Source organism: Tetrao urogallus, assembly GCF_951394365.1.
Source record: "Tetrao urogallus genome assembly, chromosome: 7".
Classification (NCBI taxonomy): domain Eukaryota; kingdom Metazoa; phylum Chordata; class Aves; order Galliformes; family Phasianidae; genus Tetrao; species Tetrao urogallus.
The window spans coordinates 45297815-45322212 of NC_136820.1; the positions used below are offsets into that span (position 1 = coordinate 45297815).

Genomic DNA, 24398 nt, shown 5'->3' on the forward strand with positions numbered 1-24398 from the left:
GTACAGCATTGCCTGTCACAGAGGCCAATTGCAGAGGGTTCAGAAGGAAGCAAACACTGAGTCTGAAAGAATAGATTCAGACTGTGTGCAGAACTGCACATACAAGTTCTGTGCCCAGAGCCTCCAAAGGCCTTTGGATGACCCTGGGAAAATGCAAGGAATTCCAGAGCAGGAGAATGGGGAGGGTCAATGTACTTTCCAAAATGTTTTTTGGTGTTTCTTAATACAGTTTGCCAATACTGTACTTATCTGTGTACCTCCACATGAGTTTCTTCACTCCTTTTCCCAAACCATACCTCACACACCACTGGTGCTTTGCAGGGTAAAGCCTGGCTCTGCGCTCCACCTACACACCGTTAGGTGAGAGCTGCAGGCACGCAGCATCCCTCCTATGCTCCCTGCATGGGAAGAGAGCCCACTCCAACAGCTCTTCCAATCTGAGTGGTAAGAGGAGTGCTCCAAAGAGTCCCACATGTAGACATCACCATGGCAAGAAGGCTGCAGATGGTCTGGGGATCAAACCAACCCTTGCTTTCCAAGAGGCCCTGAGCAATATCACACACGGCCCAGATGTAATGCATGATCACAGCCTTCCCTGTGCTATGACCCGGGCACAAGGCCTCCCGTGGATCGAGAGCTACGTGGTGGTCTAGGATAAATCCTGAGGCCTGGCAGGGTCCTACTGCTATGAACTGTTCGGGAATTTCTTTTCTCTCTTGGCCATAACAGCGTCCTGTGGCAATGAGTTCCGCAGACTGATTGCATGTTGCCTAAAAGGCATTTCCTTTCAGAATTGTGAACTGTCCAGCTTCCATTGACTTGCCCCCATACTTGTGGCATCGGGCTGGGAAATGAAGACATTTTATCCGACGGTGCTATGCTGCTGCATTCTAACACTGAGCTCTGTGCCCGTCTTTAAGCTGCAGAGTAGCTCTGCCAGGAAAAGTTGAAAGTTGCTGTTATTGGACCTTCTAAAGGATGAAGGGCAGAGAAGGAGAGCGTAGCTCACCCTTCCCTTGCAACAGTAGCACTGGATGGGGCTGTGGAGCAATATGTGGCCTTGGACTAATGAAGAAGCCATGCTGACCTACTCCCCCATCCTCACTTCAGAGTAAAGCTACATCTGCACAAGCTCTGATAATTAAATCCATGTAAAAATCAATCTGCCTTCACCAACGCCAGCTCTTCATGAAAGCAAAGCTGTTCAGACATTGAGAACATTTTGAATTAAATCAAATCAGTAGAAGCTACATTGGAATCTACTTAAGGTTGAATTTTATTTACACTGTACTTGTGTAACTAGATCAATTTTAAATCAAATTGAACCCTAGTAGAGAAATATTCTTAGCACAGATTAGGTTTCCTCTGTGGGGAACTGTGCTACTGGAGATACCACACAGCCCTTTGAGGTCAACAGTTCTCATTCATTCTAATGATGTGGTTGATGTTAAAATGAAAAAGCAGTGCAGGATATGCCAGTATCAATTTTCCAGACCCTGACAGTAGTTCCAGGAGAGTTAGTTGGCTTTTGTGATTTTCTGAGGTAAAGAAAGAGGAAGCAATACTTAATTATCAGCAAATCTGATGGTGATTGGGGTTGATAGCCTGAAGCAAAGCCATATAGCCGTGAAACAGGCTAGCAGCCATGGCAGTCCTTCTGTGGGAATGTGGAGGGGTTTGGATGCTGGGAGGAGTGAATTCTCTAAGGGAGATTGCATTGTTGTACACTTCATTCTTTTGTTTTCGGAGTGAGTGGAGCTCTGGTGCTGACTTCTTTGGGGCATTATGGGCCCCACTTCTTTGACACAACAAAGTGCCTCTGTAGTCTTCTGAACACCATTGCAATTCCATCCACATCACCAAAGCCTGGGCATGGGGAGCTGGAAGAGCTGCCTGCGCTTCCTCTGCCACAAATGACATCCATAACATTTTGAAATCATTTGCATCGTTACTCAAATCTTACCCAGGGTCAGGATCTTCAGCATTCTCATTGTGCAGCCACACATAAAATGCAGCCAGCGCAATATGTCTGAAGGGGACCCTGGGGACTTCCCTGAGGGGGACCCTGAACACCAATAATTTGGATGAAGTTGCCTGATAGAGACTTTTCCACCTGACCGTGTCTTGGAGTGATTTGAGGAGTCTCCCCATACTGTCTTGTTAGTGGATCAGAGCTGTGAGAACAAGCTATGGTGCAAAGAAAGTGTGTTTTAAAGACAAAGGTCCCACTTCACTCACTTCATAGAACCATAGAACCACAGAATGGCTTGGGTTGGAAGGGACCTCAGGGATTCTTAAGCTCCAACCCCCCTACCGCATGCAGGGCTGCCAATCTCCACATTTAATACTAGACCAGGCTGCCCAGGGCCCCATCCAACCTGGCCTTGAACACCTCTAGGGATGGAGCATCCACAGCCTCTCTCTCAGTGGAAAAGAACCTGCAAATGTCAGACCCCAGGTGAAGGACGGAGGTAACCCTCCCCTTCCAAAAGACAATACAAACTATCTGAACTCCAAATCCTTTATTTGGGTGGCATTTGCCTCACCTTTCTAACTAGAATAGAAGATGAAATCCAAATTTCCCCTGTGTTCACTTCACTGCAGTGCAGGAAAAATAAGGAGTGCTTATCTATCCTCCAGTTTCCCTCACTCTGTGCAGTGGTTTGTGAGTGGATTTGATAGATGTACAGGAAGATGGTGAAGGACACTCCCTGAGCACAGCTGATTCCCAGGCCAACACGTTCAAAAGAATGTCTTCCAAGGATAACGTGATTTTCAGAGGAAAGAAATCCAGTGCTCGTGTCTCACATTGAAAGTCATGGAGCACGCAGTGTCAAGGCTGGGGATGGTGCAGAAATGCAGATATGCTTCCCTTCAGAAAAGAGCTGGCTGGAGACAACGTGCCATGCAGGACGTGTGCTTACAGCGGGCAGCAGAACCAGGACCATCTCGTGGTGGTGGTGTTGGCCGGGATGTAGCAGCTCAGTTCCACGTCTGCCAGAATGCGCGGTGCAAAATAAAGTATCCCATTAAGCATACATTTAAAGGCTGCGTTTCTGTACAACCCACACACTGAAATACATCATCCAGGAACGAGCCTGCTGCCTTGTTCAGTGTTTACTAAACCTCAGGGCTGAATGTGACAGCCTGAAATGGAGCCAGCAGGCCCAAGGAGACTTGATGCAAAAAGGCGCTTCTCTGATTAAATTGAGTGGGGAATAGGGAAAGTGGGCTTTGCCATGTACCCTACTCAGCAGGTGTGTTTTTAGCAGTACAGGTGCTGCCCATTTGTTAGTTGTCAACTTAGGGCAATGGGATCTGCATCAGACCCTGCCATGGGCTTGCTGTGGATTCTCTGTCTGCCAGGTTATCTTTTGTATGATGAATTACACGTGCTGGGACAGGATTCATCCCACTTGTGTTTCATTCTGCTCCTAGAACAGCAGAGCCTCATTTTGGAGAAGCAGCATGCCATCACCCCATAGCCCAGGGCTTGCATGACTACAGCCAAAGTGTGGATTTGTGGCCTGACTAAGTGTAGCTGGCAGGAGTAGGGAGGTATCATCCCTCAATACTTGGCCCTGGTGAGGATGCATCCTGAATACAGTGTTCAATGTTGGACCCCTCACTATAAGAAGACATGAGGATGTGCAGACAAGGGCAACTGAGCTGTGAGAGGTCTGGAGAACAAGCATGATGGGGAGCAGCTGAGGGAGCTGGGGTTGTTCAGTGTGGAGAGGAGAAGGCTCAGGGGAGATCTTAGTGCTCTCTGTAAATGCCTGAGAGGGGATTGTGGTGAGGTGGGGGTTGGCTTTTGCTTCCACATAATAGCAACAGGATGAGAGAGAATGGCCTGAGAGAGCTGTGCCAGGGAAGGTTCAGGGTGGAAAAGCTTCTTCTCAGAAGGAGTGGTGCTGCACCGGCACAGGCTGCCCAGGGAGGTGGTGCAGTCACCGTCCCTGGAGGTGTTTCAGACCTGCAGAGATGTGGCACACGGTCAGTGGGCGCTGTGGGATGGGTCGGACCTGATGATCTTAGCGGTCTTTTTCAACATTGATCATTCTGTGATGTTATGGAAGGAGGGGCTCTGCTGCCAGTCTGGCTTGCCCACGGGAGCGAGGGACCGCACTAACGAGCAACAGCCCTCAACGTTTTGGCAGCGAGCAGAATTTTTGGCGTCCTCCTGAGGAGAAGCTCAGCCGCAGCTCATCCTCAGGGATGAGGGCGAGAGGAGGAACAAAAGGCGATGGCTTCCCTCAAAGCCAGCCCCCAGCTCGCCCCCTCCCTCCTCTCCCGGGGAGCACGGGGCTGAGAGCTGAGGGCTGGAGCCTCCCCGAGGAAGGAAAGCCGGGGAACTGAACGGCGGTAAGGGAGGCAGGCGGGCTGGGGGCGCCTCTTCCCTGAAAAGAAAAAAAAAAAAAAAAAAAGGAGAGGCGAGGGGGCACAAAGGGAGGGAGCGGCACGGGTTGGGGAGAGGGGAGGCCGCGGCGTCCCGCCCCGGGGAAGCGGCTCTAACATGGAGGGAGGAGAGCCGGCGTCGGGGACCCACCCCGGGGTGGCCCGAGGGGAGCGCGGCGTCCGCCTCGGCCCTCCCCGCGCAGCCCCGGCTGGGGGCGGCTCCTCCGTCCCGCCGCAGCCCGGAGCCGCGTCCGGGGCGGTGAGCGAGCGGCGAGGGCGGGGATGCCGCGGGCCGGGCGGGAGGACGAGGGATGGCGGCGGGGCCGGGGGGCTGCGGGGCGCTGCGGGGCGCTGCGGGCTGACCGCGGGGGGCGCGGGCGGGAGCCGGGGGTGCCTGAGCTGCTCGGAGTGGAGGAGCTGAAGGAGAAGGAGCGTGCCCGAGTGCCGCAGTGCGGGGCGGCGGGTGGCCGGGAGGGCTCGGTGCCGTCCTGGCGATCGGACGTGCCCTTGTGCTGGCGGTGCGATGGAAGGCGACGGGAGGCCGCGCGGTCTTCCGCCGTAGGGCTTTTATGCGGTGAAAGAAGCGCTCCGGAGCACGCACGCGTCCCCACTGAGAAAAGCGGTGTGTCCGCCGAGGAGGCGCAATGACTCAACGAGACCCCGTCCCCTGCTCTGTGTCCCCCAGCCGCCTTTCCCTCTGTGAGGTGCGTGGCTGAAGGCGGTCGGTGGGAGATGAGGCCCGGAGCGAGGGGCCGCGAGGCGACCTGCTGACCCGCAGCCTTCGTGGGCAGCGCCGGCGATGGGGAACGGCGGCTCGGCCGTGAAAGTGTGCGCCGATCACCAGGGAGGCATCAACTGGCTGAGCCTCAGCCCCGACGGGCAGCGACTGCTGACGGGCAGCGAGGACGGCACGGCGCGGCTCTGGAGCACGGCCGACAGCCAGTGCCACGGCCACTTCCAGGGTAGGCATCCTAAGCTCCTCCTTATCGCCTCTCTCGCTCTCCACATTACTTGTGTCCCGTTAATCGTCTCGCTTTCCAGGTGGTTTTTACACAGAACCTCTTGGCCCTGAGCTCTGGGAGGAAAGCTTGTTGAATAGAACCTTTTCTCTTTTCCTCAGAGCTCTGACACACGGATGTGTCAGGCGCTGGAGTTTTGACTTCTAAATTGGTTTTGCATTTGTAACAGAATCTGATGTCCTTAGGCTAACGTTTGTATACCTGAGAGAAAAGCTTTGCAGAAAGCACAGCCGTGCAGGAACCACGCTGGGGGCCAAAGATTGGTTGTATTCTCATTCACTCGTGTTCTTTCTCTCTTAGAAAACGCAGAAAACCAACCACCCGACTCTTACATTTGGAATTTCTCATCCTCTCTTCTTTCAAAGATTAACGTTGTTGGGATTTTTTTTGTTAGTTTGTCTTTTTATTATTATTTATTTACTTTGTATTGTCTGTGCCCCCACATCCTGTGTCTCCTGGAAGATTCGCTGCATTTGCTTAGGGATTAGAAATCCACTCAAAGCAACAATTAACTTTAAACTGGGAAGATAAGTGTGCTGGGCAGTATTCAGTACGTGGCTTATGAACTGCTGGTGTTTGGGGAAAGCTTTAAAGAAGGTTGGCTGAATGGTTTGTGAACTACCAATCCATCAGCGAACTCTGTGTATATTATGTTTATGTTCTTATGCTACTCTTGTGTAAATTCACACTGAAAAGCTGTAATTATGATAAACCCTTACCTAGAACAGTTTCCAGCTTGTACCACAGCATAACCAGCAGACTTGTGTGGTGGCAGACCATCACCAGACCATCAGCTGCACCTTACCTGCCATGAGGGATTTGGACAAGCTCTGTGTAACTGTTACCAATGGTTAAACTCTGACAGGCTGTACTGCAGTGACCAAAGTGCTGTTTTGGTCTTGTAAGAGTGGGGTTGGATGCTGCTGCAAGAGAAAAGCTGGAGGTTGAAACCTGCCCCTAGATAAGCTGCTTTGAAAAACGTTGTCACAAACGTGTGAGGCTGGGTAGAGTTTACATACAGCCTATTTTTTTTATATCTGATGAGTTTAATTAAAAGAAAAATGAAGGTCGTGTGTGCTTGGAGCGTGGATTCTGATTTGCTGAACACTGAAAGGGTTTTCAATCATAAGAGTTGCAATAAAATCACTTTTTTGATGTCAGTGAACATAAGTGGTTTACTGGGCAGCCTGCTTTCCCTCAGTACTTTAACATCTCTGTTGTACAACATTCTGTTTTCCTAGCATCACTGTTTCTCTCTCTTTTTAATTACATTTGTCCTTTCTATATGCAAGCATTTAAATCACATTCAGGCCTACTGGCTTCAGCCAGAGTCTCTTGGGACACTTCAGAAGGATCAGTTTTGGTCTTGAAATCTTTAAGTCTAGATATCTAAATCCAAAGGAGTGTAAGAATGTTCTGCCTCATCTGTTACCCTGATGGGTGACTGTATAAATGAATCTTACTCCTTCTTTCTGGGTCATTTCCTAAAGGTATACTGATATCCCGAAAACTTTTCACTCATGTTATTAGGCACAATGGGGAAAACGCTGGCTGACTTTTTACCAATTATGCTTTTTTTGTTTGCATTTCATTCTGCTTGGACAATGAAACTAAGCTTGCTGGTGAGGTTCACGTCTCTTCCTTGTTTCATAGTTACGTGCTTCAGCTTAGGACTGTTTGTGTCCTGACAGTCAGTGGGCTGTATTGAAATGCAGCCTTTTTTCTGACTTTAGAAGGAAGCAAACACATTTCTGTATACAAAATGGATTAACAAACCTTTTTTTTTTTCTTCCCCTTGTTACCAGTTTTGCAGTAGTGCAGATGTTGTTATACTGACAATAGTTCAGCTCATCTTCTTTTGATACAGCTGAGCTGCCTGACTAGAGAAGCAGTACTGTTGTACTCTTCCACTGAATCCGTGTGACAATGAAGTGGAATTTTCTCCTGGTCATAAAAATGCTGTTTTACACAAATCCTTCAGTGTGAAGAATGGGATTGTAAATCTAAGATTAGTCTGCCTGTTTTCTGTGCACTTAGTCCAGCTGAAGAGCTCACCCAGTCCTCCCTGCTTGCAGGCATGATGCTCGAGCTGTTATTTCTGCTCTTGTTCCTAGGACACGAGAGTTACATCACCTTTTGCCACTTAGAAAACGAGGCTGCCTTCACATGCAGTGCAGATCATACCATCCGAAAGTGGGACGTGGTGACAGGCCAGTGCCTGGCCATTTACCGAGGGCACACATCCATTGTGAACAGGTTGGTTCCATGGAGTTCCGTGGTGTTCCTGTAATCTCTTATCACATAGGTTGTCATCTTGCTGCAATTTTCCGTGACTACGCTAACGAAACGGGTTGTGTAAGCCTTTGGGTGCATGCTCCACGTGTTCTGTGCTGTAATGATTGGTTTTCCTAGCAACAGTGCTGACATATCCATAGACGGCAGATAGGAGAGGGCTGAAAGGCACATGGCAGGGGAATTGAATCCAGCACCAGCCATGACATTCCAGAAGAAATTGTTCAATTGATAACAGATGCTTTTGATAAATGGATGTAAAAACATCACGTCAAACCTTTGAGTCACTGAGGGGGGTGAAGTCAGGGCTGTTTCTGGAATCACAATTCCTCCTTGTGCAAACGAAGTTTGTCTTAATCTGATTGTTCATAACTGATTGGCTTGTTGATTTTTGAAGTGCCTCTTAATAGCTGGGAGGGCTTTACTTAATGGAGCAATCAGTCAAAGATTTATTTTAATATTTTTTTGTTGTTGTTCATCACCAAACTCGGAGCACAAACGGTGTGTAGCTGGATGCTGTAAATAGTTAGGAAGGCTGGCTCTGCCTGTGTTCTGGCACTGGCCTGATTTTGCTTGAATCAGCAAGTTGGAAATGTGTTCCCTATTCATCTGTCTTTGTTGCCAGTTTGAAAGGTTCCAGAGGGCCAAACTCAGTGTATAAAGAAGATAGGTTATGATGTTCCCTGTTTCCAGTTTAGAAACACAGTCCACAGAGACTGTGCTGTTATCTCTTAAGTGTTTGTGCAGCTACACTTCATTATTACGGAGGCCCAGCAAGCTGAATTCTTGAACTATAGTCTCTGATTTGCTTTTTAGTTCTGTAGTAGGGTTAGATATTAGGAGGAAGTTTTTCACAAAGTTTTTCACGCAGTGGAACAGGCTGCCCAAGGAGGCTGTGGATGCCCCATCCCTGGAGGCATCTGGGCAGCCTGGTGTGGTGGTTGGCGACCCTGCACATAGCAGGGGGTTGAAACTAGATGAGCATTGTGGTCCTTTTCCATCCAGGCCATTTTATTATCTCCTATGATTTACACTGTACCTTTGCAGTGCTCAAAGCTGCAGTGCTAAAATATCCACACTGGTGTACCTGAATAAAGAGTCTTACTTTTCAAAAGTAAAACAGAGATGTGTTTAGTGTGGGGGAAAAAGAAAAAAGTGTGGTTATAAATAATGTGTTTTAAACAGGGGGGCTGAATCAGAGGTGTGTATGTTGAGTTCATGCTACTGTTTCTAGCTTCAGTGTGCTTAGCATTGAAATCATTACAAAAATAAAAGGTAAAAAGAATGGTACTGTTAATGTATAATTCTTTCTTTATTTTTTTGCAGGATCCTGGTTGCCAAAGACTATCTCTTTAGTGGCTCCTATGACAGGACAGCCCGCTGCTGGAGTGTGGACAAGGAGAAACAAATCCAGGAATTCCGGGGCCATCGGAACTGCGTCCTGACTCTAGCTCACTATTCCTCCAAGGACGTCCTTGAGGAGGAGGAGGAGGAAGAGGAGGAGGAGGAGAGAGTAAGCAGAGACCTCCTGGTGACAGGTAGCACGGACTGCACTGTAAAGGTCTGGTGGGTGTCCAGCGGGCGCTGTTACCAGACTCTGCTGGGACACACTGGGGCTGTCTTATGCCTTATACTTGACGCACCAAAGAGGGAGCTGTTTTCTGGCAGCACGGACTATACCATTCGAACATGGAATATTGTTACTGGCGAGCAGCTGAAAGTGTTCAAAGAGCACCAAGGATCAATAATTTGCCTAGAGGTAAGAACATAGGATTGCTCAAGTTGGAAAAGACCTCAAAGATCAAGTCTAACCGCGACCCAACCAAACTACCCTAACTCTGACAACCCTAAATCAAGTCCCTGGGCAGCACATCTGAATGGCTTTCGAACACATCCAGGGATGGTGGCTCAACCGCCTCCCTGGGGTGCCTTTTCCAGTGCTTAACAAACCTTTCTGTAAAGAAGTTTTCCCTGACTCCAACCTAAATCTTCACTGGTGCAACCAAGAGCCATTCTAAGGAGGTATCTGTCTTCTAATCTGTGTGAGTCTCAACTGTCTTTTGACTCACTCAGAGATGCTCTTCTGAGATGTGTTGTAAATGATATTCTTAACCATTCATATAATAACATAATAATTGTGCCCTATGATCTCGGAACGACCTTTCTCTAAAATATGTCATGGTATCCTCTTGGATTCCAGTGGCTGTCCTGGTCTAACTTCTAGCTCAGTATTTATTTAGGTACCCCTTGGTCTTGAAGTTTATGTGTGGGGTGTGTTGGCGTGCTGCTCTTCTGAGTAGGATTGTGCATGATGGCCCACCAGACTTTGAAGAGAAATAACCTGAGCTGTTGGTGCAACAGAGCTGACATAGGGATGAGTATCTTAAAATGGGAGGAGTAAAATTCAGAGTAAATCAGATATCCAACACAAAATTGTGAACAAGAGATGATAGCATAAAGCTGGAAGAAATCCTGCTGTTAAAACCACACACACACAGACGTAAGATGAGGAAAGAAAGGGAGAAAGAGACGGCCAAATGAGAGAACAGGCAAGGAAAATGGAAAAGAGAAACAGAGCCTGGGGGAGAGAATTGGGAAACAGTGAAGGAGAGGGGAAAAAATTTAATGTGACTTGAAGAACTGTACCTTGTTTTTCTGTTTGTGGTATTTTTCTGGTGAACATTGCCAAGTTTATTAACATTGCAAGGGAGGGAATGGATTTGGGGAGATGAAGACAAAAGGGAACTATGGCATAAGTACTTGTCCATTCACCAGACAATATTAATGGAATATTTAAAGAAGGTGTGTGATGCTGTGTAAGTTAATTTCAGGTTAGTAAACCTAAGTGCTTCTAATTAGATGTGTTGTATTAACTTACACAAGTTGTGTTTGTTTTATTTTTTTTTCCCCACTATTCTTGTTTATGTAACTTCCTTTGCAGAGGCTACAGTGTGTATTTTTAATAGCTGTTTAATAAATGTTGCCTCTGTTTCTAAAGAAGATACTTACAGCTGACACTAGCAGGCTGAAGACCCAATAGTACTGAAGGCATTCTATTTTCCTTCCCTTTTAGAAAGGAAAAAGAACTAAGTCGTGTTTCCCTGGAGTAATGTTTGTCTTGCCTGGGTACATTCTCAGATTGTGGTAATGCATTTTGAGGATGCTCAAGTAAATATGTTGTTGTTCTTAGTGTCACACTATGTCTTACAGTTTAATTGTAACCTTTTCTCAAAACACAGATTGGCAACAACAGAGCTTGCTTTAATTTAATTGGGTTCTTGCTAAAATTGTTACACAAAACTGGCTTGACCCTCTCCCAGAAGCCTGGGAAATTCAATTACACTCTTTGAATGCTCCAGAATGAGCAATGCTTCCCTCCTTGCGAGCACAGCATTAAACAATGGTTTTAAACAAACAGAACTTCTTGTAGGAGAGAAGAAAAGCAAAACCAACATGTCTCTTTGGAAAATCTGAACAATTCAAAGTAGACAAGTCTGCTGCTGCCAAGGCTGTGCTGGCAATGATCCTGGCCAAACCCTCAGCCCGTAGCTGTGAGTAACTGGTAGCCATTTGCTTCTCCAGTCATCAGTTGATGGCTGAAGCTAGAGGAGTCCAGCTGGGTACACGCTGCCCTAAAACTTACCCCAGCTTAATCACTTGCTGTAATGCTGTTGAATAGCTTTAGCCTGTCAGTCTTTCCTAATTCCTAGCTCTTCCTTATTGGTTCAACACTAGCCCTTCTGTTCCTCTTGGCTGCCTCTCAGCACAGCCCACATGGTATTTTCGTTCTTCTAGAAAGGGGTCAATCACAAGAATCCATACAAAGATGTTGCAACAGAAAGGAAACTTCCTGAGCTGAGGTGTGTGCAGTTTTCTTGTGTTCTGGTTTTTGTTTGCTTGGTTGCTGTCTTTATTTTTATTTTCTATTTTTATTTTTTTTGCTTTATGTTCCTTTATTTTGCTTTTGACTTTAATAATTTTTTTTTTTTTTTTTTTTTTTTTTTTTTTTTTTTTTTCTCTCCAGGAACCTTTGGAGCCTTCTTTGCCCAGGGCTCCTTTGTGGCAGTGTTGCAATCCGTGTCAGTGAGTTTAGTGTAGTATTTTTCAAACCCTGTGTCCGGGAGGACTTGGAGGTGGTTGTGAGTCACTAACAGTAGCCAGCAGACAGCTTTAATTGTTGGCAGTAGCTCAGTTTCTTCAGAGCATGAGAGTGAGCTTCTAATTACACCACATTTTTACTCCTTTGTCCTGGAGGAGCTGAGCTGGTACCAGCATTTAAAGGTAGTTGTTACCATTCACCAGCTGCTGTACTGCTTATGTGGAGAGACTAAAGGGGTACAAAAAGAAGTACTAATTTCTAGTGTATGTATGCAAATAAAGGTTCCTAAGGGAGGTTGGCCTTTCAGAACATTTGAGAATTGGAGTTCAACGTGGTATCTTTTCCCAGACAGGACACGAAAAGTGTGACTATTAAGACTGTATCTTCCCCAGCTTTAAAATGTACTGTATTAGCAGGAGTGCCTCAGGATGTTCTGAACTGCTGCAGGTAAGGTCTGGGCTGGTCTGGCCAGCTTCCATGACTTTCCAGTAAATACCAATAGCATTTCTGTAGCAGTGAATGGAGCTTAGGAGATCCTTTCAGGGTAGGTATCCATAGATGCACCCATGATTTCCCTTCCTGCATGGCTGGTGAATGGAGAGCAAAGAGATGATGGCACAGTCATGTTCTGACTTGGAATGCTCCTCATTTGCTCCAAGATCTTCTAGGTACTGTTGCCATCCAGCATACATTAGAGGAGCCTGAATACTCTAATCTGGCACGGAAGGCCAAGGAACACTGTTTGGCTTTTGCTTTCCCTTTTCCCCTGTCCTTGGTGATCACAGACAGCAGTGAGGAGAGTGAGCAGTTCTGATCTGTGTGATGTGTCCTGCTGTCCCAGGGCTGAAGCACGGCGTGTGGCCTGCTCTCACAACAGCTGCAGGTGCCTGCTTTTTGTAACGCCATTCCTCCTTCCACCATCCCAATTCAGCTGACAGAAGCTTTGCCAGTAGACTTTCTGCATGCGAGGTGCCTTGGCAGCCTTTACTCCTTCCCTCACGTTGTCAGGCAAGGTAACCATTGGTGCAGCAGCCACAACTCTTCTCCCATGCTTCTTCTGCACTGCGTTGCTAGATTGGCAAGCGAGGGCCAGCAGCTGCTCTGAGTGCTCTCTTCGTGTAAGAGCCAATGATGTGATTTTACAGGAAGCAATGGGAAAAAAGCAAGGGTGGGCTGAGTGTAATCACACCAGCTCATTCTATTTCTTCTGCTAAAGCATTTCAGGCCCAGCTAAAGACCAAGGTTTGTAATTTGTAATCAGACCGATGATTCCCCTGAACACCACTGCCTGCACCAGGCTGAATAACCCTGGCCCAAATATTTACTAGTGTGTGTTATTCTAAACGTCTCCAAAGTGGTTTTGCAAACTGTTTACAAGGATTGCTTTGTCCTTTGCTGATTGTTCAAACCGAGTATTTATCGAACTTGTGCTGCCAAAGGCTGGCAGAAAGAAATGATCCAGTCTGGTATTTAGCTTGGATTCTATAGCGAACATTCTTACAAGGATGAGAACTGCAAAATGAGTTTTAAATGAACATGAGTGGGCAAGGACTTGCTTCTGGTTTTCCTGCAAAAGATCCTTTGTTGGGAACATTCCCCTTCGTTGTCTTTTAAGGCTGGCTGGAAGAAAAGAATGCTTTGAGCAAACCCGCTGCTTGAGCTCCATTTATCCACTTAGCTATTGTGATCGTGGGGAAGGATATTTTTTTCTCATGGCACCAATGAAATGGTGTGCACTTTTGGGCAATTTGTTTGTTGCATCGTTCATCACAGGATGGGTTGGGGAAATCTGAACCTGTTCAGCGCCTTTAGAAAAGGAGCGTGTTTTAGGGCCATTACACTGCAGTGAAGAAGCTGAAAAATGTTCTCTAGCAGCCAGAGCACACTCTAGATGGATTCTCAGTATAAAAAAAAAACAAAACAAAACCAAAAAACAAAATAATTTCTTGCTCACAGGGAGTTATTTAGCTTGCTAAAATGACTGTGGTTTGAATGGGATCCTGAAGGTCTAACTCAGCGGAAGGCTCGCATGGATGTAACTTGAGATTGCTCCAAGTTGGTGATTTCTAGCTTGGGAGCAGCTGTGAACAGAAGACCCAGCTGACAGGTTGCAGGAGCACTGACCTCTTGTAGAGAGAAAGCTGGCAATTGGAAGTGTGCTGATGGGAACTTGCCTGCTTGAGAGCCTGCTTGAGCACAGTGATCTGCAGCAAGATGACGTGCCTGTTCCGATTGCTGAACCAGTGGCCTCTCCTTGGACGAAAGTTAAATTGCCTTATAGCAAATGTTAATTGGAGAGCAAAGTCCACTTCTATAAACTGCAGGTTGAATAACCTGCTACACAACTCTTTTGCTGGCTTTTTTGGCATTCGTGCAGGTGGAAATTGTCTTAAGCTGCTGCACGTGTTCAGCTCAGCCAAGCTCACAGAGCAGTAGGGTTGTGACTGTCAGGAGAAGCCAATGCTAGCTATGCTTCTTTATGTGAACTGTGGCACGTCTAGGGGCTGTGACCAACATCAGGGTTAAATAAAACAGGCAATTTTTTTATGGTGAAACTTGTAACTACTTCAGTGTCTGCAACTTTTGTTTTCCTAGTGCTGTAACTTGGCTGTTAAAAGCCAGTCTGACCAAACTTTGTTGTGGAATAGTACATTTTTGAGTACATTGCTGGAGGAACTGAGACAAATGTGCCTCATTCTCATGTCTCAGTGTTTCATCTGGTAAAAAGCAAAGTTCCTCAGCACAATGAGAAAAACGAATAGTCCAGAATTAAAGCTATCAATGCGGTGATTTCTTTCCCCCCCATCTGGCTGAGGCTTTAAAACTGGGCATCTGATTGTCATCAGCTTTCTTTATTCTTTTGAAGCTCCTCGGGTTTGAAGTATCCGCACAGCTCATTAGTTCCCAAGCTGCAGATCTGTTGTTTGTTGTCTGCCCTGCTCCAGGTGTCCTTGCATTGCCATGCTTTTCCTTGTCAGGAACTTTGTTGGGCAGTGATCCAAAGTGAACAAAGCACTCAGGAGCCAGCCAAGGAAAATACAGCTCTGGAAATACCACCAGTTCTCCAGGCATTTGCAGATTAAAATATGTAACTGTTTCTACTGATGGTTTTTAAACCAGGATTTGACAGGCTTGGGTATATTTGGAAAATCTGTTGGGTGAAATTTCACCATTTTCCTTCTAAATTATATGAAAGTTAAATAATAAGATTAAGACTGGGGTTAGAGAATTGAGTGTGAGTTTTGGAGCTTTGGAAGGGGAAAAAAGGCCTGGTAGTTAGGGATGGAGAGTTTGTAAGCACACAAGTATTGGCTGAAAATGACTGCATCTGAATGCCCATGCACAAAAATGGGTGCTGGTCTCGGCACTGGGGATGCCTTGCTCCCACCAAAGGTAAAGCTTGGTCTTGCATTCTGGTGAAGAAGTTGTCCTAGGAGCTGATCTGCTGAGCCTAATGTGTTAGCAGGGGTATTTAAGCCAAGGAACAGCAACTGTGGATGCTTCCTAGTGATAGGACGAAGAGAAATGGCTTTAAATTAAGAAAGGGTAGGTTTGGATTGAGTATTAGAAAGAAGTTCCTCCTGGTGAGGCACTGGCACTTCTGCCCAGAGCTGTGGCTGCCCCCTCCTTGGAGGTGCTCAGGGCCAGGCTGGATGGGGCTTTGGCAACCTGCTGTGCCCAGCCAACATGGGGGTATTTGTGCACTGCGTGCAGCCCTGGGGAGTTGAGAGCCAGGCCTGCTGTGTCTGCACTGGGAGGTAAATGCATCTTTTGGATGCCAATGCTGGCAGAAAGCTGTGGAGTCAAACTGCTGATTTGACGTGGGTTGGATTGGATTGGTGCCTCTGTCTTGCTCTTGTCAGTAAGAATCCCTGTTGGTTTTCATATACCCTCCTGGGCTCAGTGCACTGGTACTCATCACAGCTTCCCTGAGGCATGTAATGCATCCTGTGCTCTGAGATCCTGGCAGTCAGAAGTTACAGTGCTGCAAATTTCAGGACATTTTTTTTAAGCAGGGACTTGAGATGCACTGTATCACAGTTCCCCACCTGTGAATCAGGGAAGGCATTTATTTATATTTTATTTTATGCCATACAATGCGAGTGCCTGCGCATCGGGTGCTTGGGCTGGGGGCACTGCCTGTCACGACGATGATTGTGACTAAATAACAGGTATCTGAAGTGCTGTAGCTTAGGTTGCAGCTGTAACCTAGATCTGTTAAGATCTGATCAAATGAAGCAGGATCAAAAAGCAGTTCATCAAAACTGATAGCGATGGCTGCAGCTGAGACAGCCACCCTTGTCTGAGGGACAAAGAGCCACTTTTAAGGTGTGATTATCTTCAGACATCTCCTTTAGGGGCAGACCTCAGTGGCTGTAAGGGGCTATTTTAGATGTAGATAATTACAGCAATTCAGATGAGGCAATGCCTGCATCGTACCACCAGCGGTAGATCTGATTTGCAACTTCCACTTGATCTGATGACTTTCATTGGATTTCCCTGCTAATAGCTATTCTGTGTTCTGCATTTTAAAAATCCCGTGGAAATGAGAGGCAGTGTGACAGTTTGAACACGTAGCAGATTGCTATTGGCTTTGCTGCAAGCTTAGTCTGTGACATCCAATAGATGGTTTAACATGCTCATGTTTCTGTTTCTAAGCATTGCTGAGAATCCTTTGCTCCCCTGCTTAAACTGGGGAGTGGGAGGAGGGGAAATAAACAGGTGTATTAGAGGGCAGCATGGGTGGCACAGAGACTTGGGGCTTAATGAAGAGAGCTGCCACGCTGCTGACTCTGCAGGTCTCCATGCATTGAAAGCTTTTATGGTTCTTATGCTTCCTATGGCATAAATTATCTGTGTAGCCCAGGTCATTTAACATATTTTTAAATCTAGCAAGGAAGAAAATCCAGGCAAGTGCTGCTGTTCTGTTCCATTTCAGCATCTGCACACCCACTTAGATGTGGAACTCAAGCAGTTTAACCTAATGTTCCAGTAATGCTGAGTGGCACCTACCTGCAGGAGGTTATAACTCCATGTTTTCCCCTTCTTCGCTCAGTGTGTCGGTGTGAGATGTCTGAACCAGAAATGTGATGACTTGGCCAGGAAAAGCCCAGCAGGCTCTCAATTCAAAACAACTCTGGCATTGAGCAGGGGCCATGTGACAATGTTTGTCGTGCCCATTCAAGTTGAGCCCGGAAATGAAAGGTCAGGTTTCCTTCCTCAGGCTGACTGTTACGGCTCTCGCTTTTCGTTAGTGCTGCTGGCCATTCCTTCTCTTTCCTCAAAGAGATGTAGTATTAATGCCATGGCTAATGCAGCTTAAAAGTAATGGGATGTGACATTTCAAAGTACTGCTGACTTTTAGCAGCTGATGTGTTTTACAACCTCTTGACGTTCAGCTGTGAAAACTGCCCCGTGGGCCAAGTTCTGCTCGTTTATGATGCCTTTCACAAATGACACCTTCTCAAAGTGGAGTGGGGATGGGAAAGAATGGAAAATACATTTAAAGCTTACAGAAACAGAGTGCCAGGAGGAGGGTTTGGGGGTTTATAGTGCAAGGTGTCCCCTGAAAGTGACCCAAGAGCAACACCCAGGTCCATTTGACTCATGATTGCTGAGAGAGTGTGTGCTTCACTGGCTGACACCATCATACTGCCTTCAGATGGCATCTGCCAGGCCAGCTCTCTGCTTGGAGAAGTATACAGAGCCGTGCAGAATGGTGCCTGCTCAGAGACCATAACTGCTTGCCCTAGATGAGCATGAATGCAGGATTTCTTTGCACTGTGGAGGGTTTCCCCTGCAAAGCTGCCAGGCTCAGTGCGCTTCAGATGGTCTATTGCTGTATCCTGGCAAGTTTTATAGTACTACACAGGTCTGTTACATTCTTCCTGTCTCTCTTTCCCTTCTGCAATCATTCCCTTTGCAATTCTTCGCTGTGTCTGTGTGGAAAGGAAAAACCCCCCTCTACCATTGATGAAGAGCTAGTGTTTCCACATAGTGACCTCAAGCAGAGTAATACTCTGTTTATCACAGAATCACAGAATGGCTTGGGTTGGAAGGGACCTCAAGGATCATCAGGTTCCAACCCTCTGCCACAGGGGGGGTTGCCAACCACTGGTTAAAACCCAGTCTGTACCTCGCAGAGCTACCACTTGTTGGGCTTTTTTGAGGCCGTTCAGACAGAAACTGCGACTTCAGATGAGTCAGCTCAGTGCAGAGCTCACACCAACATGGCTAAGAGACTGTTGCTAATGCTTTTTTTTCCTCTTCCCTTCAGCTGGTGAATCGGCACTTGTATTCAGGAAGCGCGGACAGGACAGTGAAGTGCTGGTTAGTGGACACTGGGGAGCGAATCCAAACGTACAAGGCTCACAAACACAGCGTTAGCACTTTGAAATACCACGCTGGGATCTGTGAGTTGCCTTTCTTATGTTCAGCAATCCCTAGTCTCCTTTTGGATGTTTGTCTTTGATCGAAGATTGTTAATAGAGAATGCTGTAATTACAAGGCTTGAAAACGTGTCACTTTATTCAGCTCCAGCTTTTTTTTTATGTTCAGTATCAAATTTGCTGCACTGTTCCGTGTGAGAAGCTCAGATCTTCCCTCCATTTTGACCTCCTTCTTCTAGCTTTGTAATACTTGCTTTATTTATGTTATGAGGGGAAGTGGCTGAAATCCAGAGCTTTCTGTGCTTTGTTTGCCTCACCAGCCTAATGTCTGTCAGCCTGCTGCTCTTGCTGACAGCAAGTGCTGCTGCTGGATACGCTGCCCCGTGCCACCCTCTGCTGCTTTGTCTGTACTGTTAACAGACTGTCCCAAACCAGAATCACTTCTCAAATCCTTGCTGCTCTTTCCAACAGGGTTTCTGTTTGGACTGACTGTCTCAAAGACTCATTTTGCACAAATTCTTTTCCTTTTTTATGTCTTTCTGCATCTAGTTGTTCCCAAAATCACCTTTCTGCTGCGGCTGAGCATTACTTACAAAAGCTTGGGACTCAGCTTCACTGCTGTCAATACTCCTATTAATAGAGTTATCTTTGCATAGCTTTCTCTTGTTGACATAACATATTTCAGCCAAGGAACTGCTCTTTAAATCCCTCTCTTGGCTGGCTTTCCTTCTGCATGTCAATCTCTGCTCTTCCACATTTGGGTTGCAAGGCTGCATCTCTGCTTTAGTCAGTCCAAACCTCTCAGTGCATCATCTCTGTCTCATTCTGACACTATTGTTAGACTCGATGTGCCTTCATTCACTTCCCAACCAAGTATTTCTCTCCTCTGGGTAACTGGGGTGGATAGTCTTAAACTAATCTAGAAAGCTGCAGCGCTTTTCTGATCTCAGTTTCTGTACTTTTGGCTGGGTGGTGAGGCACTGGAACAGGTTGCCCAAGGAGGCTGTGGATGCCCCATCCCTGCAGGCATTCAAGGCCAGGCTGGTCTGCTGGTTGGTGACCCTGTACATAGCAGGGGGTTGGAACTGGATGAGCACTGTGGTCCTTTTCAACCCACGCTGTTCTGATGATTCTATGACCAACATGTAACACCAAATGAATGGTTGCTATTGGGGCCTTACCATCTCTTGTGGTAGATGATGGGTATGATGGTGATAAATGGCTGACAAATGTGAGATAATACGCATTAGAAAGATATAAAACCAAACATTGTCACCAAGCAAGATGACTGCGCTAAGCGAATGCTGGCCTGATCCAGTGAGGAATCTGTGCTGAGCAGACAGCAGGCTGCGTCCTTCATTAATGAGATGCTCAGAGCTTCTTTTCAGGCTATTTGTACAGGCTTGACCAGAGTCTCTAAAGTCACTGTGAAGAAGGTTAGGCTCAAACAGAAGTTTCATTATTTGACGCCATTTCCCTCCCCTTCATCCCTCTGCAATGTCTCTGCCATGCAGATGCATTACTTTTTCATAGTTCTCTTTCTTAAAATGCATTTAGTATTACTGCATTTAGTCAGATCTGCAACATCCTGATAGTGTGATAGAAGTGCTCATGGTGTTATTTAAGATCTCACTTTTCAATCTAAAGCAAAAATGCTAAGTGTGTCAAACAAGGAGAATTTATTGCACTTAAAGATACGTGTCATGGAAGAATGCTAGGGATGTGTCTGAACATAATTTAGATATATTCTGATTCTATTGCCATCAAATGATCAGAATGTGTTTCTGTTGGCCTTGCTCAGTATGTGTGTGTAATTACAAGCATGGGGAATGTTCCAGCTGTTCTCAGTTCCATTTACTTAATGGTCTTATCATGGTTATTTCTCTCCTACTATATATACGTGGTCATTTAATTTAGTTTATATTTAATATATTTATATATATTTAATATATTTATGTCATCTTGCTTGATGACAATGTTTGGTTTTGTATCTTTCTAATGCGTATTATCTCACATTTGTCAGCCATTTATCACCATTATACCCATCATCTACCACAAGAGATGGTAAGGCCCCAATAGCAACCATTCATTTGGTGTTACATGTTGGTCATAGAATCATCAGAACGGCCTGGGTTGAAAAGGACCACAATGCTCATTTAGTATATATATATATATATATTTTTTTTTTTCCTGTTCCAAATCTCCAAGGGAATGTTCCAAACCAGCCCACTCTCCCAAGATGCTGTGAAATTTAAGTAAAAAAAAAAATAAAAAATAAAAGAATTGCTGACATATTTGCTTGTTTGCTTCAGAGAGGTGTCTATATAATCTAAATGCTGAATCTGGGTTATGTCAGCAGCTCTCCCTTACAACTCAGGGCTGCAGGGGGGCTTCCTAAATCTGGAGTGACAGTTCAAAAGGTGGAGGAGATGTCTGTCAAGAGCAAAATCCTGATAGCTGGAATGAACTGACAGCAGCGTGGTGAAAGCAGCTCTTAATTGCTTATTCTCTGCATGCGTGTAATATAGGAAGGTACTTCTGTTAACTGGAAAAGACTGTGCTGTGCTTTGTGTTACTGGTACTGTTCTGCAGAATGGGATGAGTGCTTTTTCAGAATTGTGTTGGCCACAGAGTGCATGCAGGCCCATATAAAATGAGTCTGGTTTGTCCATATCCAGGTGTTCCTTAAAGGTGTACCCAGGAGGCAGCTAGCCTCCTGCTCTTTAACTTGGGTTGGGAAGCTGGTAGCAGGAGGCAGCCTGTTCTTGTCTCTTCTTGTAGCCCTCCATTTGCTACTGTGTACATTTCTTTACATCTGTTCAGGAATCCAGTGCCCTGTTTCTCCCAAAGGATGAGGGATCTGTTGTCTTCAGGCACTGCAGTTTTGTAGCTGTCTTTCTGCAAAGACATGAAGTGCAGAGAGCAGTGAATACGAAGCAGTGAATGCTTTGTGCTGTTCCGACATTTTTATCTGTAGATAAACTTGAGGAATTTGAGGCACGTGAAAGAAAGTGGGTGTTCCTGGAAGCAGTTTCTAACCCTTAAAGAACACGGCTGTTCCCCTTTGGGGGAACACTGCAAAGGTATGGCCTAAATCATAGAATCATAGGGGAGAGTCATAGAATGGCCTGGGTTGAAAAGGATCACAGTGCTCATCTAGTTTTAACCCCCCTGCTACATGCCTTGAATGCATCCACAGCCTCCTTGGGCAACCTGTTCCAGTGCCTCACCACCCTCTGAGTGAAAAACTTCCTCCTAATATCCAACCTAAACCTCTCCTGTCTCAGTTTAAGACCATTCTTGGCGTGTTTCTGACTTGGCATGAGCTGTTCTTTTGTGGCTGCTCCTGTCAGGCTGCGTGCTGAGCTGTGTGCTTGCCTTGCAGTGTTTACTGGGAGTGGTGATGCCTGCGCACGAGCCTTCAATTCCAGGAGTGGTGTCCTGCAGAAGATCTTCCGAGGACACAAGTTCATCATCAATTGCATCCAGGTGGGGAATTTGTCACTTGTGCTCGCTCTCTTGTGTTTCATGGGAACCGTGCAGCAGTTGAGTGCTGTTGTGGGATAAGATGAAATGTAATAGATGCAAGTATCCCCACTGAGAAGGGTAAGCAAAGCCACAGAATGAACCCCCAGAGGCAGTCCTGTGTCAGTGAGGGGAGGCTTTTCATGTCAGGTTAGAGAAGCATTCATAAGAAATGCAATGACAGAGACATGTAGGGGCAGGGGATGGACTCAGAGAGCCCTTCCAGCAGGAGGCTTCACAATGCAGGGATTTGCAGTGCTTTGTGCAGAGTGCAAGTTTCTTCCTTATCCAAACAGAACAAATACAGCATTCAACCCTGTCCCCATGATATGGCATCCCTTCACAGAGAGTCTAGCAACTGTTTACTGTCCTTTCCAATCTTAGTGAGGTGCTAGTGCTGATTACCATGTTCTACCCTTTATTTAAACTACTCTATGAAGTGTTGCCTCCAGCATACAATTTTTTCTGTAGCTGTAACGATGCCAGAGAAGCTCTATCTTGCTGTCTGCTGTACCTCCCACCAGATAAATGGAAGAGTCTCTGCTACAGGGTTAACATTTTTCTGAAAACTAATCCAGGTCCTTAAAAAGGACTCGTTCACTGTCTTGACTCAATGGGCACTGATGTTTAATGCTAAAAAGGGAGAAGGTGAAGTGGTAAGGAGAGCATTCCTGTCCCCATCCACTGCTCAGTGATTCACATTTTGATGGTGCCTCAGTCTTTGTCTTCAAAACCAGGAGTCTGAAACTGGCACAGAAATGCCTGGCTACAGCCTGCTATGACAGTTAGGAATTAGTTCCCCATTGCTTTTCTGGTGGAAGTAAATTATAAATAACCCTTGCTGTGTATATTTTATGGCTCTGTGAAATGGCTAAGAAATGAGGCCTGACTTGGGAATGTCTCATAGCACTTGAGCAGCTTTTGTGATAATTTATAGCAGCTTTTGGTATGTGCTATCAGGTCCTAAGTGTCAATTCAAGCTGTGTTTGCTCTGATTCTGGAGTTTGATTATGCACGTTCTGAGCTGTAGCTTGGCATTGTGTGACCCTGTTGTTCCAGATCCACAACGAGCTGCTGTACACAGCCTCCCACGATGGAACACTGAGGATCTGGGACATCCGGGGAATATGCAAGAGAAATAAGCGGCGTTTGAAGAAGGAGAGGTGTGTCCAGGGCAGGAGCTCGCAGAAGGGAAGTCTGTCTCGTCTCTTCAACAATAAGGTCGGCTGTATGGTACAGCAAGAAAATGGGGAACATGAGACTGTTGAACTAATGTGACTGACCACAACAGACTGTCTGTGAGTGACCAAAGCTGAACCTTCTGTTTTCTGCACCACTGTCTTCATGCAAGCCAGAACTTGGAAAGAGACGGGAGATGGCTTTGCTTGAAACTCTGTTTAAAGAGCCCAAGCTCTCTGTGGCAGTAAGATGGACTCCAGTCATGTTGCTGCTCAGGGTGACTCAGCTGAGCCATACTGGGGGCAGGAGGGACTGAGTGTGGTTGGGGTGATGTATCAGCAGTGTGGCTGTGTCATTAAGAACTTCATTTACAGCTGCTTTTTTTCAGTTCTCCCTGGCATCGAGGTGTTGCACACTTGTACTTGGCTGGAATCTGACAAGGACTGTTTCTGCCTATCCCCACTGCCCTCTCACAGGCCCTGAGTTTGGTTGAATGCCTGAGCATGGCAGGAGCAAGGAGGCTGTGGCACCACATCTGGGATAGTGGCTACGCAATGCCCCTGGGCTCAGTGCTCGGTTCTGCCTGGTCCTTGTATCCATGTGGGAGTTCCAGTTGTGCTTCACAGGGGGTGGGTGTGAATTATAGGGGAAGAGTTGCTGGGAAGGTGTTGTCTCTTCCTTATGTGGTTATGCCTGGCCTTGGCTTGCTAGCAGCAATGGCTAAGCAGTTGAATTCAAGAGTATTTCTCCCCATCTTTTTCCAGGTTCATCCCTTTCTGATAACCACTGAGCCCTGAGTAAATGAAGGTTCTTCTATTTTTCTATTTGCAGATATAACCCTTTGTAGAACCAGTATGAAAATATCTAACCACATGTTTTTATTTTTATGGCTTTATTTATTCTGTACTACAGCAAGATAGCAATGCTGTAATTCTTTCTTAGAATGGACCAATAAACATGTGGCATCTACAACTGCCTGTCTTGCTTTTATCTACTTATCAGGTAGAGGGAATTTGCCTGCAGGTGCATAGCAGCAGAGGATGAATGGAATAGGGAAAAACAATATACACACTTTGGGAACTTTTTGCCTTGCTGCTGGGGCTGCCCCTGGGGCAGGGCTGGTGTTGGCTCTGTGTGCCCCTTTCCTCTACTGCTGTGTTTTGCATATGATGGCAATGCCTGTAGGAAGCCAGCAGCAGAGATGGAAGAGTTGCTACAGGCAGCATAGGAGACTGCTGGGTTAAAACTTTGAACTAACAGCCCACAGTGTGTGAGATGTGAGAGCTCAGCACAGGGCAGCTGCACCTGAAGTTTGCAAATGGATTTCAGAGGCACAGAGCTCATAGAGGGGAATTAATGAGTCATTACTGTTTGCGCCTGTCGCTAAAGATATCGGCATCTTCAAATGCACGTTCAAAATTAACTAAATCCTTCAGCAAATCCTCCCACCCTGCTGATCACTTAAAACTGCACACACAGTTCCTGGGGACAGTACTG

The 24398-nt window shown here is 46.3% G+C and overlaps 1 protein-coding gene across 1 annotated transcript; it reads left to right on the plus strand.

Moving 5' to 3' along the window:
* Window positions 1-5197: 5197 nt before the first annotated feature.
* WDR86 (WD repeat domain 86) lies at window positions 5198-23000 on the plus strand (the record flags this gene model as incomplete). Its single annotated transcript, XM_079538382.1, has 6 exons — window positions 5198-5360; window positions 7532-7673; window positions 9036-9468; window positions 18086-18221; window positions 21583-21686; window positions 22782-23000. The coding sequence occupies 6 exons, from the start codon at window positions 5198-5200 to the stop codon at window positions 22998-23000; spliced, it is 1197 nt and encodes a 398-aa protein (XP_079394508.1).
* Between the last annotated feature and the right edge of the window lie 1398 nt (window positions 23001-24398).